Source organism: Manacus candei, unplaced genomic scaffold (genome assembly GCF_025592945.1).
Source record: "Manacus candei isolate 608988 ecotype Guabito, Panama unplaced genomic scaffold, ASM2559294v1 h1tg000028l, whole genome shotgun sequence".
In the NCBI taxonomy this organism is placed as follows: Eukaryota; Metazoa; Chordata; class Aves; order Passeriformes; family Pipridae; genus Manacus; species Manacus candei.
In genome coordinates, this window is record NW_026138076.1 from 35,996,453 (window position 1) to 36,012,187 (window position 15,735).

Consider the following 15,735-nt stretch of genomic DNA (forward strand, 5'->3'; position numbering starts at 1 on the left):
CAACAGAGGGAATAGAATAAGCAAAAAATTTTGTACTTTAGAAAGGGAGTAAAACTGTTCTTCCTCAGCTTCCTACATATGCTGCTTCCAAATCCATAGGATACTGCATGAAGACACATGAACTGCTCAGAAAAACTAAAATAATCAAGAGTGATCAAAAATAGCTTTTTTCTGTTGTATCCATGAAGATCTCTCATGAAAACCATGGACAGCTGAACTGTAAACAGATGGTGGTCTGCTTTTTAAAATGACATCAAAATTCATATCAACCTTCCCTTTACCCCACCAATTTCAATAAATCAGTCTAAAAATTAGTATAAGACAAAAGATTTAATCCTGGACTTGGGTGATGTCAAGAAACAAGTGAAGAATTATAACCCTTTACCACGTCTAATACTTTCAACACTTCCACATCCTGTGTTGGGTGTTTTGTTTCAATACCAGTATGAGACTGTATAAATTCAGATGCAGAACAAACACCCTTAAATAAGCTCTAGGGGCTCAAAAGCATGGTTTGGGTGACATTTTGCTAGAGAACCTGTCTAATGTTTATAAATAACAGTTCTTATTCAGAATTACAAGCAAGTCTTGAAGTCAACCTGAACAGAAGACTGTGGTGGGCCTTGATACAAAAAATATCTAGTTATGAATGGCTATATACTCTAGTATATTTTTTCCATGCTACCAGATTGCTCACCTATAACATTCAGAATTACTACTGCTAACCCATCACTATTTGCCTCAAGTTCTGGGCAAAGAAGGAACCAGCAAGAACAGAAAACACTTAAGAACCCATATGTAAAGCAATCCTGAGCTTCACACAACAGATTTCCCTTTTTGGCCTAAATTATGGGCTCGGGTCCACATCCTCTTTTCATCTTTCCCCCTGCAAACCCTGTAACTTCAGTTTCCTGTTATCACAATAAGCAAACAATAGTGTAACTTCTAGCACATAAGTCACCACCCAAATACTTCCCAATCATTTTTACAGAATTAGCTACAGCTTCTGAAGTTTAGGTTTTGTTTTAATTTGGGGTTTTTTTGGTTTTTTTCTTAAACATACCTTTGTCATTGAGCTTCAAACCAGCAGCTACTGCTTCCTCCATTGTGCATGACGTGTCTATCAACTGCAAAACAAAAAAGTCAATTGAATACATTTGAACAGAGGAAGACAACGCTGGATCAGCATGAATGAAATACACTTTAAAAAAGCCACCCCAAACACACATGTATTATGAAATCCAAGATCAAAATCAACAGGTATCACATAAGCTGTATTTGGAAACACTTTAAAACACATACTAGAAAACATTTTTAACACAATCTTATTTATTATCACTTTTTCCCTACTTCACAAACACACCATGAGGATTTACTTAAAAGGTTTTTTTCAAAGACTATTCAGCGTGACTATCATAAAACAAGATGATACAAAAAACTAGTTTATTAATTCATAAAATGTCTGTATACTGTTATGACACATTGCTCCATTTCCTGTAACACACGTGAAACTTCCAACTTGCCTCAAAGTTTGTCTATACTTCTCCACAGTCTTAGATTCTTTCTCCATCCACATATAATTTCAAAATAGACCCTTTTTACAAATTCTATGTTGATATTTTTAGAATGCTTTTTGCAAATGAGATAACTACAACAAAAGCAAATGGTCTAAAGGTTTCAGATATGAAAAAACCCACAAAAAATGAAGTTACAAGGAATCCTGATGCCCAAGTATCTGTCAACATTTGGAAACAGCATCTTACAATTTTGCTATAAACATACAATTTCCTTTTCAAGAGGCTCATGATTTTTCCTTAGTAGCCTTCATCAGTTTGTCAGGTTTGTAAGGTTTGTCAGGACAGACTGTTCTAGATCCTTTAGATCAATAGATTTGCCTAATATTCCTCTGTCCTCCTTCAACACTGCAGTTTTATAACCGGATGAAAATTTGCACAGCCTCTATTTCCTACAAAGTCCTGCTGATACAGGAGCTATCTCACATTCTCCTGAAAACAAACATCACCAGTACTACATACTGCTCAGTAGCTAAGTCACAAAACAGCAGTCAGACATGCCATGTATCATTTCTAGCTAGTTTTTAAGTGACAAAGAACTGTTATCTGCCTCTAGTTCAAATAAATTCTACACAGATAAAAATTGAAAAAATACAGTCTGGACACATACAACATAAATTTCATTAAAATGTTCAGGAGAAAAATTCCAAAACTGCTGTTTGCAACCCTTTCCTAAAGTAAAGGAAGCCTAAATATACCACTTGATCCACTGGGAAACAAAACACCAAGCAAGGAGCACCAGGAAAACGTCTGTGTTTCTTTAATGTCATTTCAACAACCAGGAAATGTAACAGATTAACTGAAAGACATTTAGCTTTGAAAACTAAGTTAGTGAAAACCTAGTTACATATCAGTACTGAAAAGTAGCCTTGTTAAAAATACATTTTACTGTACTGAAGGTATTTTACTGTAATGAGTTAGCATAATGTTCTAGTAGATTTGTACTGTACATTGGACAATGGCCAAGAGTACCTCACGTTCAGATGTCAGCATAATTAGAATAAATGATAGTAAGCTGAAACTTATTCTTTTTCCCTTACTGGAAGTACTAAAGTCTTTGCATGCTAAATGTCATAAATGCAGGGGTGCAATGTTTCATCTGCTGGAGAAGATGGCAATGATTTCACTCATTCTGCCTTTAATCAGTTAGCTGCACACCAGCAATGGCAGTTACCAATAGTTATCAACAAAACTAGCTATAATTAAGCTTAAGTGTCACAACGAAAAGAAATAATAGAAAAATGTTTTATACATTGAGGTTTGCTGTTGTTGAACTTACCCAAAGGTATTTATGTAAAGTGTCTGGGTATACATTCTGTTTTTTTATGTATCTAAGTGCCCGTGTACGTACTCACGTGTATATGGAAACATTATGTGGCTGTACTTCCCCTAAAATATGTTACTTTTATACACCCTTTTGATATCAACAAAACAAAATTAAGACTTGTATTGTGTTTGCATGGCAAGGTTTGATAGCAGGGTGGCTATAGGGGCGTCTTCTGTGAGGAGCTGCCAGAAGCTGCCCCCACGTCTGACAGAACCAATGCCAGTTGGCTCCAAGACAGATCCTCCCCTGGTCGAGTCCCTCAGTGACAGTGGCAGCACCTTGGGGATAACAGAGGAAGGGGTGTGGGGGGGCACAGAGGGACACATGCAGCAGGAGAGGAGGGAGAATTCATGAGAGAAACACCAAGGTCCATGAAGGAGGGGCAGGAGGTGCTCCAGGCACCAGAGCAGATCCCCCTGCAGCCCGTGGGGCAGACCATGGTGAGGCAGCTGTCTCCCTGCAGCCCACTGAGGTCCAAGGTGGAGGAGAGATCCACCCGCAGCCAGTGGAGGACCCCATGCCAGAGCAGGTGGGCATCAAAAGGAAGCTGTACCCTGTGGGATGCCCATGGTGGAAGCTGGCTCCTGGCAGGACCTGTGGACCCACAGAGAGAGGAGTCCATGCCAGAGCAGGTTTGCTAGCAGGACCTGTGACCCTGTGGAAGGGACCCGCACTGGAACAGTTTGTGGCTGAAGGCCTGTACCTTGTGGAGAGGGACCCACACCGGAGCAGGGGAAGAGTGCAAGGAGTCCTCCCCCTGAGGAGGAAGGAGCAGTAGAGACAACATGTGATGAACTGATGGCAGTCCCCGTGCACTGTTCCCCTGTGTGGGGGGCAGGAGGCAGAGAAAAATCAGCAATAAAGTTAAGCCCAGGAATAAGGGAGGAATGGGGGGAAGGTGTTTTAAGATTTGAGTTCTATTATCCTAGTCTGATCTGATTGGTAATAAATCAATTTTCTACAAGTTTAGTCTGTTTTGCCCAGAACAGTAACTGGTGAGAGATCTTTCCCTTTCCATATCTTGATCCATAATCAAGATATGGAAAAATATCACTCTATTGTCTCTGCTGTCCAGTTCAGCAGAAGAATGACAGAGCAGTTTTGGTGGGCACCTGGCATCCAGACAGGGTCAACCCACCACAAGGCCTATGAAACAGTCATCAAAATAAATCAAAGAACTGAGCATTATTACTTTTAGTAATTCTTGGTCACTTCTTTGGGGAAAAAGTTCCTTCAGTGTTTGCAGCTTTGAGTCTCTGATGTCTTCCTCTACATCCTTCTTCACAGCTGGTTGCTGATCCTCACCATTTATAAATGCCATCTTGGGCAGTTCATTTTCAGGCTCTTCATCATCATCAGACTGATCAGATCTACAATGTACAGGAGAAGAAAAAAAAGAATTAAAATTTATTTTGCTTATGAATGTTTTACCCCACCAGAACATTGCTGTAAACTAAAACCAACAGAATTGCACAAAATGTGTTGAAATGCATTCAGTAATACTGAATCAACTTGTACCCAAAGTGGTATCTCTGTTCAGGACAAAGTAAGGCATGTATTAAGTACAGTCTTCTGTTTGCAGTAAACACACTTCAACTTAGTTAAGGGAAGAAGAAAGGAGGAACAGATGAGGCAAATACCGTGACTTACCCTAATATTGTGCTATAAAAGGTTAGTTGCCAATTTAGCAACAACCACCTTAATATATTTCATCATTTCAGCTACCTGACTTATATCAGTCTACCTCAATTTTGTCTCAGCCTTGCTAGTGTTCATTTGCCCAACAGATAAACAAATGTGGATTAAAGATCTTTGTAAACACTTTCCAGATGCAGCATCAACTGTGTCCTAGTTCTCAGCTAACTGAGAAAGAAAATTCAAAAGATCCTTATGCAGCATCTTAAACATACAAACATAGCAAGAGTCTTTCTGAAAAAAACCCCTGCATTTACTAGAAGATTTATTATGAGAGCTAACCTGCAGGAAAAGCAATTCTATGTATCTCTAACAATATTCAGCTGCACAGACAAGACTGAACAGAAGCACAGGTCTCCCATCCTACTTCTTTCCATAGACACATAAGAATCTCCTTTTGTAATGAAAATTAATATAACTGTATGGAGTTGGCCATTTCATAAGGATTTCACCATCAGAAAGGTTTGCCTGCAGGTGTCTCTACACCTTTAGTAAAAGACTAAAAATAAACCTGGTTTTCCTCACTATATCTTTCTTAAGCAGTTGCAACAGGCAGATTGCAACACAGTTCTGGAAAAAATAGTAACATGCCACTCACATAACAGATACACACAGCGAACTGTTCATCATGGAATCCCTTTCACCCCATTCAAGAGGCATACACAGCTACGTGGGCCCTCTGTCGTGCCTCTTAAGAGTAAGAAAATAAGAAGAAATAACCAAAATTCTCCTTCAGTCCACCAAGCTGTCAAATTGCAAGCTTCAAAAGGTAAATCCCACTTCCACTTTAAAAAAAGTCTTAATGAAATGTCATATTAAAATTCTGTTGGCATATTTCTGATCTTTTTGCATTGATAGAGAAGAAGGTTTCTTTAAAAACTGCATTTAAAAAAAAAACAACAAAACAATCCAATGATTGATGAAAATACTAACACTGCAATTATCCTATCCATTTCTACTAGGGAATAACATCTAGATACTTGTCAACAAAGCCAGGGTTGCACACATCAAAAATCTCATCCTCTCTGAGATTAGTCACATTCTTATCAAGCATGAAGAAATACCCATTTAATTGCTAAACAACTCAGACCCACAAAACTTTGTGTTAGAATTCTGCTCTTAATTCAACAGTCCAGACAGTGACTCTGGCAAAAGTTTGCAGCACGCTTCCTTCTAGGAAAGACGTGCTTTCTACTTTAAACTTTCTGCTTTCTGTTCTATTCCTTGTTCAGAATGAGGGAAGCTGGGATACTCCACAAAAAGAAAAACAAAAAAATCACTAAACCCCCAAACACTAGGTAACACATGGACTAAAATGCACAATGCAAAGACACTCAAATGACCAATTATCTGCAAAACTAGGTTAAATTCAGCACAAGCCAGAGCTCCTAAGCCTGGACAAATCCAAGCTAACTCCTGCCACACTCTCACTTTGTCTGTTAAATCAATCAGAACAGCCACTTGTGAGACAGCTTAGGGGGTTCCATACACAACAGTTAGCATCTGAGCCAACACACGGAGCCAAAGTGCCAGACACTGGGGTGCCTGCTGTAGAAGAGACTTGTGGGACACACAGGAATACTGAAGAGTAGAAGAGGACGTAGATTTATGTTCATCAATCCCACTAGGAGTCACCTGGCTGTCTCTCTCACTCCCAGCAATTGCAATACAATATAGGAATAGCAAGCTGTGGCTCTGCAAGTTGGATCCTGCACGGCTTATCAGCATTGGCTCCACATGGTATGAAACCACTTGTCTTGCTCCCAAATGGGCTTGATCCCAGGAGCAGCGGGATATTTACACAGCACTGCACACAAGCCAATTTGGTGCATGCAACCACCTGGCCATATCTGCATCCTTGCACAACCTACCACTTAAACCACAGAGAGAAAGAGCAGCTCATTCTGATAACTACCTTTTTTTTCTCCTTCTCAAGTAGCTGCCCTAAATTGAAACTTCACGGGAGATGCATTAAAAAGAAAATTAGAAAAAACAAAGACTTTCAGACAATAGCAGCAGGAAAAGGCATTATTTCATTTCTGCTAACAAGTCTCAGTAGCTCCAAGCTCTGTGTAGGACTGAAAATCTGACAAGAGACTACACCTGTAAGGCTGTGATTACCATAAAAGTTTTCTGCAGATTAGTTCAACCAGACTACCAAAAAAGCAGGCTAAGCTATCTTGTTTTGCTTGGCACTGGAACATTTAAGGGGCACAGACAATTCCCACACAGACATGTAACTAGCAAGGGTTTCTTTAAAACATTCCAAATGGTTGCAGGTGTCTGTCTACATCTTGCCTCACCTGCCCTCTCCTTGCTGCCTTTTCAGCACATACACAAGTGTCTCCTGCACAGGGTCTCTTCCCTCCTAGCACATTCAGGAATACAAGTTTCCAAATCACTTATTAAAAAATGCTTTCACTAAGCATAGCAAACACAGTATGCAACTAATACGTAAGTTTACTCAGGAACTGATACTATACACTGAAGCTCTACTTGCTCTCTTGTCCACTACAGTTTCATTAAAAAAAAAAAAAAGTAAGGAACAAGCTAAAATCAACTCCAACAGTTTAAAATGAATAAAGCAAATATTTTATGGTTAAGCTCTCAAATTAATAGGATTGTAGAGGGGCAAATGTACAAACTTAAAAATGCATAAACATCACAGAACTCCTCCCTCTAAGAAAATGTCTTAGCTGGATATTTGTTCCTTGAAAATCCAGTAGGGTTTAGTTAGAGGCAGGTAAATCACAAAGGAGTAAACCAGAACCTAAGGTACCCTCTGATTTTCATTCTGTATTTCAGCTTAGAACAGCACATCAGGTTGCACAACAGAAGCCTGGTTTAAAGCGTACATTACGGCCACGTCTCTCCTCAGAGCCTTGTTTTCTTTCGCAGCACTGAAGTGTCTTGGTTCTTCATCTTCACTGTCTGAAGAAGTGTCTAGGAATTGCACCCCTCGCTGATGCTTGAAATAGGATTGTTTCTTTGTCCTCTGAGCTTCCGGAGTTTCTGGGATGGTGGGATACTCTGTGCAAAGCATTTCGAGAGGAGAAAAAACAGAAGGTAATAAATTTAAATATTTATTTGTACCTAAAACATCAGGTAGCTGTGATTTCTTCTGTAGATACAGCAGTCATTCAAACAGAACTCACATCCTTATGCATGTAAAATTCCTTTAAGCTGTATTCCTTACAGTGATAACTTACCTGGGAAAGGATCTTCAGCCCTCTTACATCAAACAAATAATTTTTATACCACAAAGTTTACGAGAACATGTATCTTAGGCTAATAACTACTGATAAATACATATGTATTTTTGGAGAGAAATCCTCTGAACTACGTCCAGGATGATCAGGACATGGATAGAAACATAGGCATATGACTGAAGAGAGAAAGACTGATGCATGGAGCATCACAACAGCTGCACACAACAGCACAACAGAGAGCATTTTCTGTATGAAAGAAATCTTGAAGAAAATAAATTTAAAATAACTCACTGTGGCAGCATTGAATGGGTAAAAAGATAAATTCTAAAAGTACAAGCAATTTATTAACACAAGAAACTAACACGCTTGAAAGGGAAAGGCACCCAGTGAACTAAAACAAATATGATACCAAATGTTACAGAGTGCACTACTGAAAAGGAAGAAAATAACTCAAAGCTCCATAAAAATGGAGGTTAACGAGATGGGGGTGAGTGTAACTCAAACTTAGTATCTATGAGGAAATGTAAATAAGGGTTCAGTGACTATTCAAAAAAGCAATCATTGAAGCCTTAAGACCTCGGGTTGTTAAAGAAACTTCCCTGTCGGACCATCCAGGAGCCACCCTGGCAGTCATTCTTACACCCTCTGAGCTGGGACTGAGGCCCCTTCACAGCTACACACCCCACACTCAGTCAGACCACGTTTCCCACAACAGAATCTCAGACGTCCAGATCCTTAATATAATTTAATCACAGCACAATAACAGAGTAAAACAGCTCAAACTGGTGTCTCCAAGGAGGGACCCCAATCCTGGGTTTTTATATCCTCACAGTCCAAGGGTGGGGATGTCTGGAGTCATTGGCTTTGCTGTGTCCCTTGGTGTCCAGTCACCTGGCCAGTGCCAGAGTCTCCAAGCCCTTTGATAAGCAAAGGGTCAGCAGGTCACAGCCTCTTGCCTGGGGCTTCTGCCCCCCAGAGCTCCATCTGCAGCTCTCACTGCAGCTGTACACCGAGCTCCCTATACTGAATGGATTCCTCAAGAAGGTGACCTTAACTGTGCATAGGAAAAACCTAGGATAAGGGGTAGGAGAGTCAGCTACAAAACTCCAGGCAAAGCTGTGTTTTAGTAGTGCAACTGTCAGTGTAAGTCCTCATACAGAAGGATCTTAAATCCTCATAATGCAAATACAGCACCATAGGTATCCTCCCCCCTCTAAACACACTCATCCTTTCTTAAAACTCATATGCCTATAAATCAAACACCAGTGGTGCTGCTAACTCTGGAACCACAATTTCTGCTGGAAATAAAGGTAGTTTCTTCTGACTCCACTCATGCAGAAACCCGCCAAGTCAAATGACTACAGAGTGTAACATCAGTTTGCAAAGCTGATTTGTCAGGATACACTAGACACTAGACACAAATGAAGCTAGAATAAATTAATCTGATAATCAAATGCAGAAATTATCTACAGAGTGTCTAATTCCTTCATCTGTGATAAAAGGTCTCAATTTTAATTGAATTATCATAAAATTCTAAAGCTTTTCAATCACTTTCAAAACACAACAGAGGATTTTAGTAATGATTTTTAGAAGAAGCGAAAGTCTCACTTTGCAAAATTAATCTTGTTATCTTGAAAAGCCCATACATATGTAAACTCAGGAATGCTTAAAAATTATTAGTTCTGAAGCAGTAATAAATTGTCCCAAGACAGACCTCCCTGCATCCAAGACCAACATGTTGGCAGTAGAAGCTTCCTCAGCAGTACCTTCTTCTATCTGTCCATTTTGAAAGATGTGTTGTCCTTGATGCAGTTGCTTCATCTGAAAACCATTTAACTTTTTAGATGAAGACAGGAGAAGAGCAAGAGAGACCTCTGGGAATGTTGTAAAGTTGGGCTAGCAGAGCAAGGGCTATCTCAATAGGACAGAAATACAAGATGCATAAAAAGATGTGAATGGAAATATCAAAACAGGTCTATAAGAAGCATGAGAAATTCACATCTATACTGAATTAACCGTTTTCATGATCTTTGCCTTGTAGTTTAGACTTAATTCCAAACATGTTCCTCCTGCAAGTAGTATGACATGGAAATGACAGGTACCCATGACAACTTTGCTAAGAAGCATCTTTAGTGGATTTTAAAACAAAACAAAAACACAAGAAAATTTTACAAAAATAGTACGGTTTAAAAAATAATTTTATTCATTACAGTATAAAGGTTTATATTTAAATAAAGAGTATTTACTGTTTCATTTGGTGATTTCTCATTTTATTTTTACTTTATTTAGCAATCACTGTCCAGTCTTCATGACAACTCCTAACTCCCATACCTATAAAATGCTGAGTGGCCTGGGGAAAAAAAAAAAAGTATTCTCACTCTCAAAAGATCCAGTACTTCCTTCTCCCCCTCCTCCACTGAACAGAATCCTTTATCAAGGGGGGGGGAAACAGAAATCACCCATGTAATAAGTAGTCCTCACATTCAGAGCAAATTACAAACTTGTAAAGTAGTAAGAGATTTAAGTTATTGCCACAACATGTTATTATTGGAGGTAGAATTTTCTGATTCTAGGCAGTTAAAAAGAACTATTAAGGAATGCCTGCAATCATAAGACCGGTATTTGATTCTAAGGCCAGAAATAAGAACACACTGAAGCATCCCTACATGTAGGTATTAACATCAAAACCAAAACCCAACTACAATCCATTTTTGCTATCATAAGAAGAGAATACACTGCCCTGTAATTCTAAACACAACCTCCTACTCAAACCATCCATCACATTCCGAGAAAGCCAGCACCTTCTCTCCCAAGTAAAAACAAAAGAGAGGTAATACTTAGAGGCTTGCCACATTTACTAACACTGTCCAACAAATATTGTTGAATGGAAAGTAACTTCCGCCTAGTTTTGGATAGTATCAAGCATATGCTGCTCAAGTTTACAAGCTAAAAAATACTCCATTTTCAAAGGAAAGCCTTTTTTATAGGCTAAAATAATCCTAAATAGCAGTGTTACTTTAAGGGGCTTCTTGAACCTGCCCTTTAAAAATTATTACTTCAACATATCTTCCCACGAATCCTCAGAAATGTTCACTAGGTACTGCAGTCATCACTTTCTTCCAGAAATATTTTAAGCAGAATTATACTTTGTGAAAAAGACAGTGCTTCCTCAGACCATGAAAGAAATGACTACAGATGAGAACAAAAAAGTGCAGTTCCAGTGCAAGTGAACTCTCAGCATTATAACCTCAAAGTGCAGTCATTTGGGACTGCATATTCAAACAGCATGGACAGGATATCAACAAAGTCAACCATCAATAACAGGAATATATACTGTAGTTTAATTTAATCTACAACTTTTCTTTCAATTCATTGTTGAAGCTTTGTAAGCGTGCTTTTCAAGATTTGAGTACAAATCTCATTTTGAAAATAATGACAGTAATTATTCTAATTTGTATAGTTCTAATAGAGTTCTGCTCTATTTCTACAATTGAAATAATTTCATTATTACAGTACATCAGACTATTTGCATAATTAAAAACATGAATGAAAATTAAGAAGATGCTTCACTGTTTTCTTAACAGACTAAGATCAACCAAACTATTGAGTAATACTAATTTTATAGAAAATTCTAGTAAGCCACTCCAATGCATTTTTCCAACTCTTTACAGATGTCTTTCAGACATAATTTGATAACTAATTAAAACTAATTTGATAGCTAATTAAAACTACTGATGGGAAGTACCTGGCAATTAAAATGGGCCTACAACAGAACCAACCAGAACGAAGCTCGCGAACTCAAGCCCAATGAAGAGCTAACAAGTGACTATGGGAGGGGAGTTGAAAAAGTGTAAAAGTTCCTGTTTGTCTCTATTGAGCTTGCAGGCCATTGGAAGAGTAGGGGTCTCTCCAGGCCGCCCAGCATGCTGATTTGCTTATTTGCACTTTATATAAACCTTATAATAAAAATTGCTGCTATATTTTGATTTGGTTTATTTACCTATAACACTCTCAAGACCTCATTTCCCCAGTTTCTTGTACAGTTATTGTGTTAATCCACTTTGTTTGTCTTCAGAAGAAATACAAGTAATTGTTATCCTCACATGATTCACTGAGCATTAGGGCAAGTTATTTTTGGTTAACTTGGTGTAAACTGCTTCTTGTACAGAAGAACTCAATAGTCTGACTTGTTTGTGTATTTAGCAGTAGAGCACACAGTGCCATAAGCTTATCATGTCTGTACCTTTTCCATGACAATTCAACAACAACAACAAAAACAAAAAACCCAAACAAAAAACCAAAAAACCACACCTGTCTGTTTTATTTGACCCAAAGCAAGAAAAAGTCTCTCTTCCTGACACTAGTTAGGAAATAAGAAGGGCAGGCATCTGCTAATCAAATCTTGTCTCCTCTATCACGCCTAAGCGCCTCAAAGCCTGCAGACAAAATCTGAGTATTTTATTTTTGGTTAACTTCTGCAGATGGAGAAAGTGTGATTGGATTTTCAAAATAGTTCTTAATTCTTTTAAATAGGTTACATAACAATGATGTGATAATAAGTGGGGGAAAAAAGTCACTCAACCATTCCGTCTTCTTTACACACTCAGTAGCTGTGGAAGATTAAGTATTTTTAAATGCAAAGCACTACTACTTACATCTCTATTTTAAATGCTAATTAGTACCCTGGTTCCAGCATCTGCATTCATGGACTCTCACTTCAGTAGGACGCTGTCTGTAACTTTGCCTGCACTTGTACTCTACTGTGTTTTACTGTCAGCCACCACCATCTCCCACGAGTTTCCCTCACAACTAGTCAGCCTTACACTACAGTTCATCTTTTAGGCTGCCCTTTATCCTTCATTATCTGGTATCTTTAATAAATTGGATATTGTATCCCTTCTCCTCCACTCCTGTTGAATCTAAGCCAAGGGACACCAGTATTTTGAAAAACAGCAAGCTCCAAAGTTTGTTGGCAGTTGTGGTCTAGCTACGTGCTTACACTGACAAAGTCCACAGGCATATAAAAGGAATAAATATAATATTAAAATAAAATAAGCCACTAAGACAAGCCACAAAACAAGCAGCACCATCCCTTACTTCACAACTACACTCACAGGTCAAGAATGGTCCCCGCACTCAGTAACTCCTAAAAGCACAAGACAGTGATTTATTGCAAACAGGAAGACAACACCTGTTCCAAAGGGCACTTCCTCAGAGTGCCCGTTTTTCCATATAACTATTACAAAGCACACACATGCAGAAGCCAGAACTAACAGTTGCTTGCTTTTTCTGTTAAGTTCTCCCTGTCACCAAAAGATTCTTTTGCTAGTGGACAGGCAACTCAACTTCAGACTGGCAACTCTCAAGCCAAGACTTAGAGGTTTTACATGTATTTTTTTTAAACATAAAACACGGATTGATATTTACTAATGTAAACACGAGAGCACTCCAGTCAACTGAAAACAACCAACGTGCACAAAACCAAAACTAATGGAAGGGTAAATATCCATCTACTATAATTCTGACTTGGCTCAGCTTTAGAAGGGCAACCTCTCCTTGCATGTGAAAGGCTCTCTGTGATCACATAGATAAGGTATTATGATAAACTGCTTTCCACCAAGAGGAAGTCCTGTGCAAAACAAATGTAGTTAAACAACATCAAGGTATATTGTTCCATTTCTGAGTAAATGCACAGTCAGAGTCTGTCTGCTCTCTTCAATAAAACTTGTACTTGACCACCGTATCAGAAGTTATATAGACTGTCTGAGATGTATCAAATAATCAGCAGCAATGTCTGTTTTTCCAGTCTTACTCCTTCAGTAACAATGTGATTATGCAGTCAGCAACCATTTCACTTGTTTATTAGGAATCCAAAGGGGATCAGCACACCTCTACTGTACAAGCCAAAGGAAACAAATAAACTAAACAAGCAAGTTTTTCACATTTCCATGAAGACCCCAAGCTTCTGCCCAAAAAGAGGACGAACACACTATGAAACTATTAACACACACAGCTTGTGAGAATCAGTAGCAGCTTTCTCAGTCCTTTACAAAACCAGGCCCAGTTGAAAAAAACCCTGGTTTTTTGTATTTTCAGTTTCTTCTGTGATATTCCATATCACCTTAGCCAAGGGCTCTACTGAAAAAGTTAAGTCTACAGTGTTGCACTTATCAAACAACTAAAAGCTACCTTTTTTCTTTGAAAACCCTAAGATTTCAGTGTAAAATAAGTACCAGTAAAGAAAGTTAATAAATAGGAAAACACAGCATAACTTCAACATTTAATTTGAATGTTATTTACTCACTAAAAAAAAAGTAATTTCAGAAGACTTGCCTGTAAATGCACAGGTTCAACTAGAGCAAACACTTTTACAAATGAATATATTTTGGTGGAAATTGTTGTGCACAGAAAAATACATCTGTAAAACAGGCAAAAAGAAAAGAAAAAAAAGACAAAAACCAAAACAAAAGACAATTATTTTATTTCTAGGAATTCAGTACTGACACTGCTCTGATGCTGCATGCAAAACACCTAACTCACCAGTTATCTCTGTCGCATCCGAAGCCGGGGTGTCTGGCCTGTTGCTGTCATCTGTAGCTTCATCCTCCTCCCCTCCAGCGGCACCACCCGCGACAGCAGCATCAGATGCCTCCCCTGGGGCTGCTGGGGGGGACAGCGACTCCCGATCCGCGTCCTTCCTCTTCTCAAAGCGAAATCGGTCCAGATTGTAGAGACTCATATTCTTAACCTACCCCTCCTGTCCGCAGGAGAGGAGACGGGCTCGGCCGGACAGCCTCTGTGGGAAAACCCAGAGAGAGAGAGAGAGTCGGCAGGGCCCATCAGACACGCATCAGGAAAAAGCCGGCGAGGGGACCGGCCGGAGGATCCGGCCCTCCCTCCGAAACGCGAGGCCCTCGGCGCTGTCAGGCAGCGGGGAGGTATCTGCCTGCCCACCCACCCACCCATCGCCCACCGCCCTCCCTCCTCCCCTCACGGAGCCCGGGCACCGCCGGCGGGCCCTGCACGCACCTGTCGCGCACCGCGGCCGACTCGGCGGAGCGCTGGGAGGTAGAGGCGGCGGGCGGCGGAGGCCCGGCCGTCCCCGGGGCAGGCGTTGCCCGGGCGGCGGGAGTGCGGGAAGGGCGGGAGTGCGGGAAGGCCGGCAGCGCGGGCCGGGCTGGAACACTGCGCGCTCCCCTCAACAGCGGGGCGCGGGCATGCCGGCGCGCGGCGATGACGTCACCGCTCCGACCCCGCCAATCGCCTCGCGCGGACGGGGCGCGCGGGCGCGTGCGCCTTCGCGCGTTTTCCCTCGAGAGCGGCGCGAGCCGCTGCCCTCAGGGGTGGGGGCGGGATCGGGAGCCGGCGCCGTTTGGGGGATTTGGGTTTCCCGCAGCCTCACGGGGCTTCGCCGCTGCGACCGTGACAAAGCGGATTTGTACCTTCCAGCCACCGGCACCGCACGAGTGCCCTTTTAATAGCACACCGTTGTGTATTCACACCCTGCCGCCCCACTCCGAAATTCAGAACTTTGGGTGGGGTACCGTGAATAAACCATTATAAAAGATCTGGAGCCCCAAAACACAGGGTCATAGAATAAGATGTTTTGGGTTGGAAGGGACCTTAAAAGATCGTGTATTTCCAACCCCTCTGCCGTGGGCAGGGACACCTTCCACTAGACCGGGTTGCTCAGAGCCCCATCCAACCCGGCCTTGAACATTTCGAAGGATGGGGCATCCACAGCTTCTCAGGGCAACCTGTGCCAGTGCGTCACCAGCCTGACAGTTGTGAGAAAATTCTCTTCTATCAATTTATAGAAACGGCAAAAAAACTTTCGCAGGACAAGGAAACTTACAGAAAAGGATCCTTTATTTGCAGCGCTGGGTGCAGTCCCAAGCCGCCCGCCTGGAAAAGCACACCCCTCCCCGAG

General features: G+C 40.7%; 1 protein-coding gene across 1 annotated transcript in view; it reads right to left on the minus strand.

Moving 5' to 3' along the window:
- SMARCAD1 (SWI/SNF-related, matrix-associated actin-dependent regulator of chromatin, subfamily a, containing DEAD/H box 1) overlaps positions 1-15,041 on the minus strand; it is a 41,937-nt gene extending 26,896 nt beyond the window's left edge. Inside the window, exons 1-5 of the mRNA XM_051789745.1 lie at positions 14,835-15,041; positions 14,346-14,601; positions 7,452-7,626; positions 4,094-4,271; positions 1,064-1,127 (exon numbers count right to left, since the gene is read on the minus strand). Of these exons, the coding sequence (XP_051645705.1) occupies positions 1,064-1,127; positions 4,094-4,271; positions 7,452-7,626; positions 14,346-14,544 (616 nt within the window). The 5' untranslated portion in view covers positions 14,545-14,601; positions 14,835-15,041. The remainder of the gene's footprint in view (positions 1-1,063; positions 1,128-4,093; positions 4,272-7,451; positions 7,627-14,345; positions 14,602-14,834) is intronic.
- Positions 15,042-15,735: the final 694 nt, after the last annotated feature.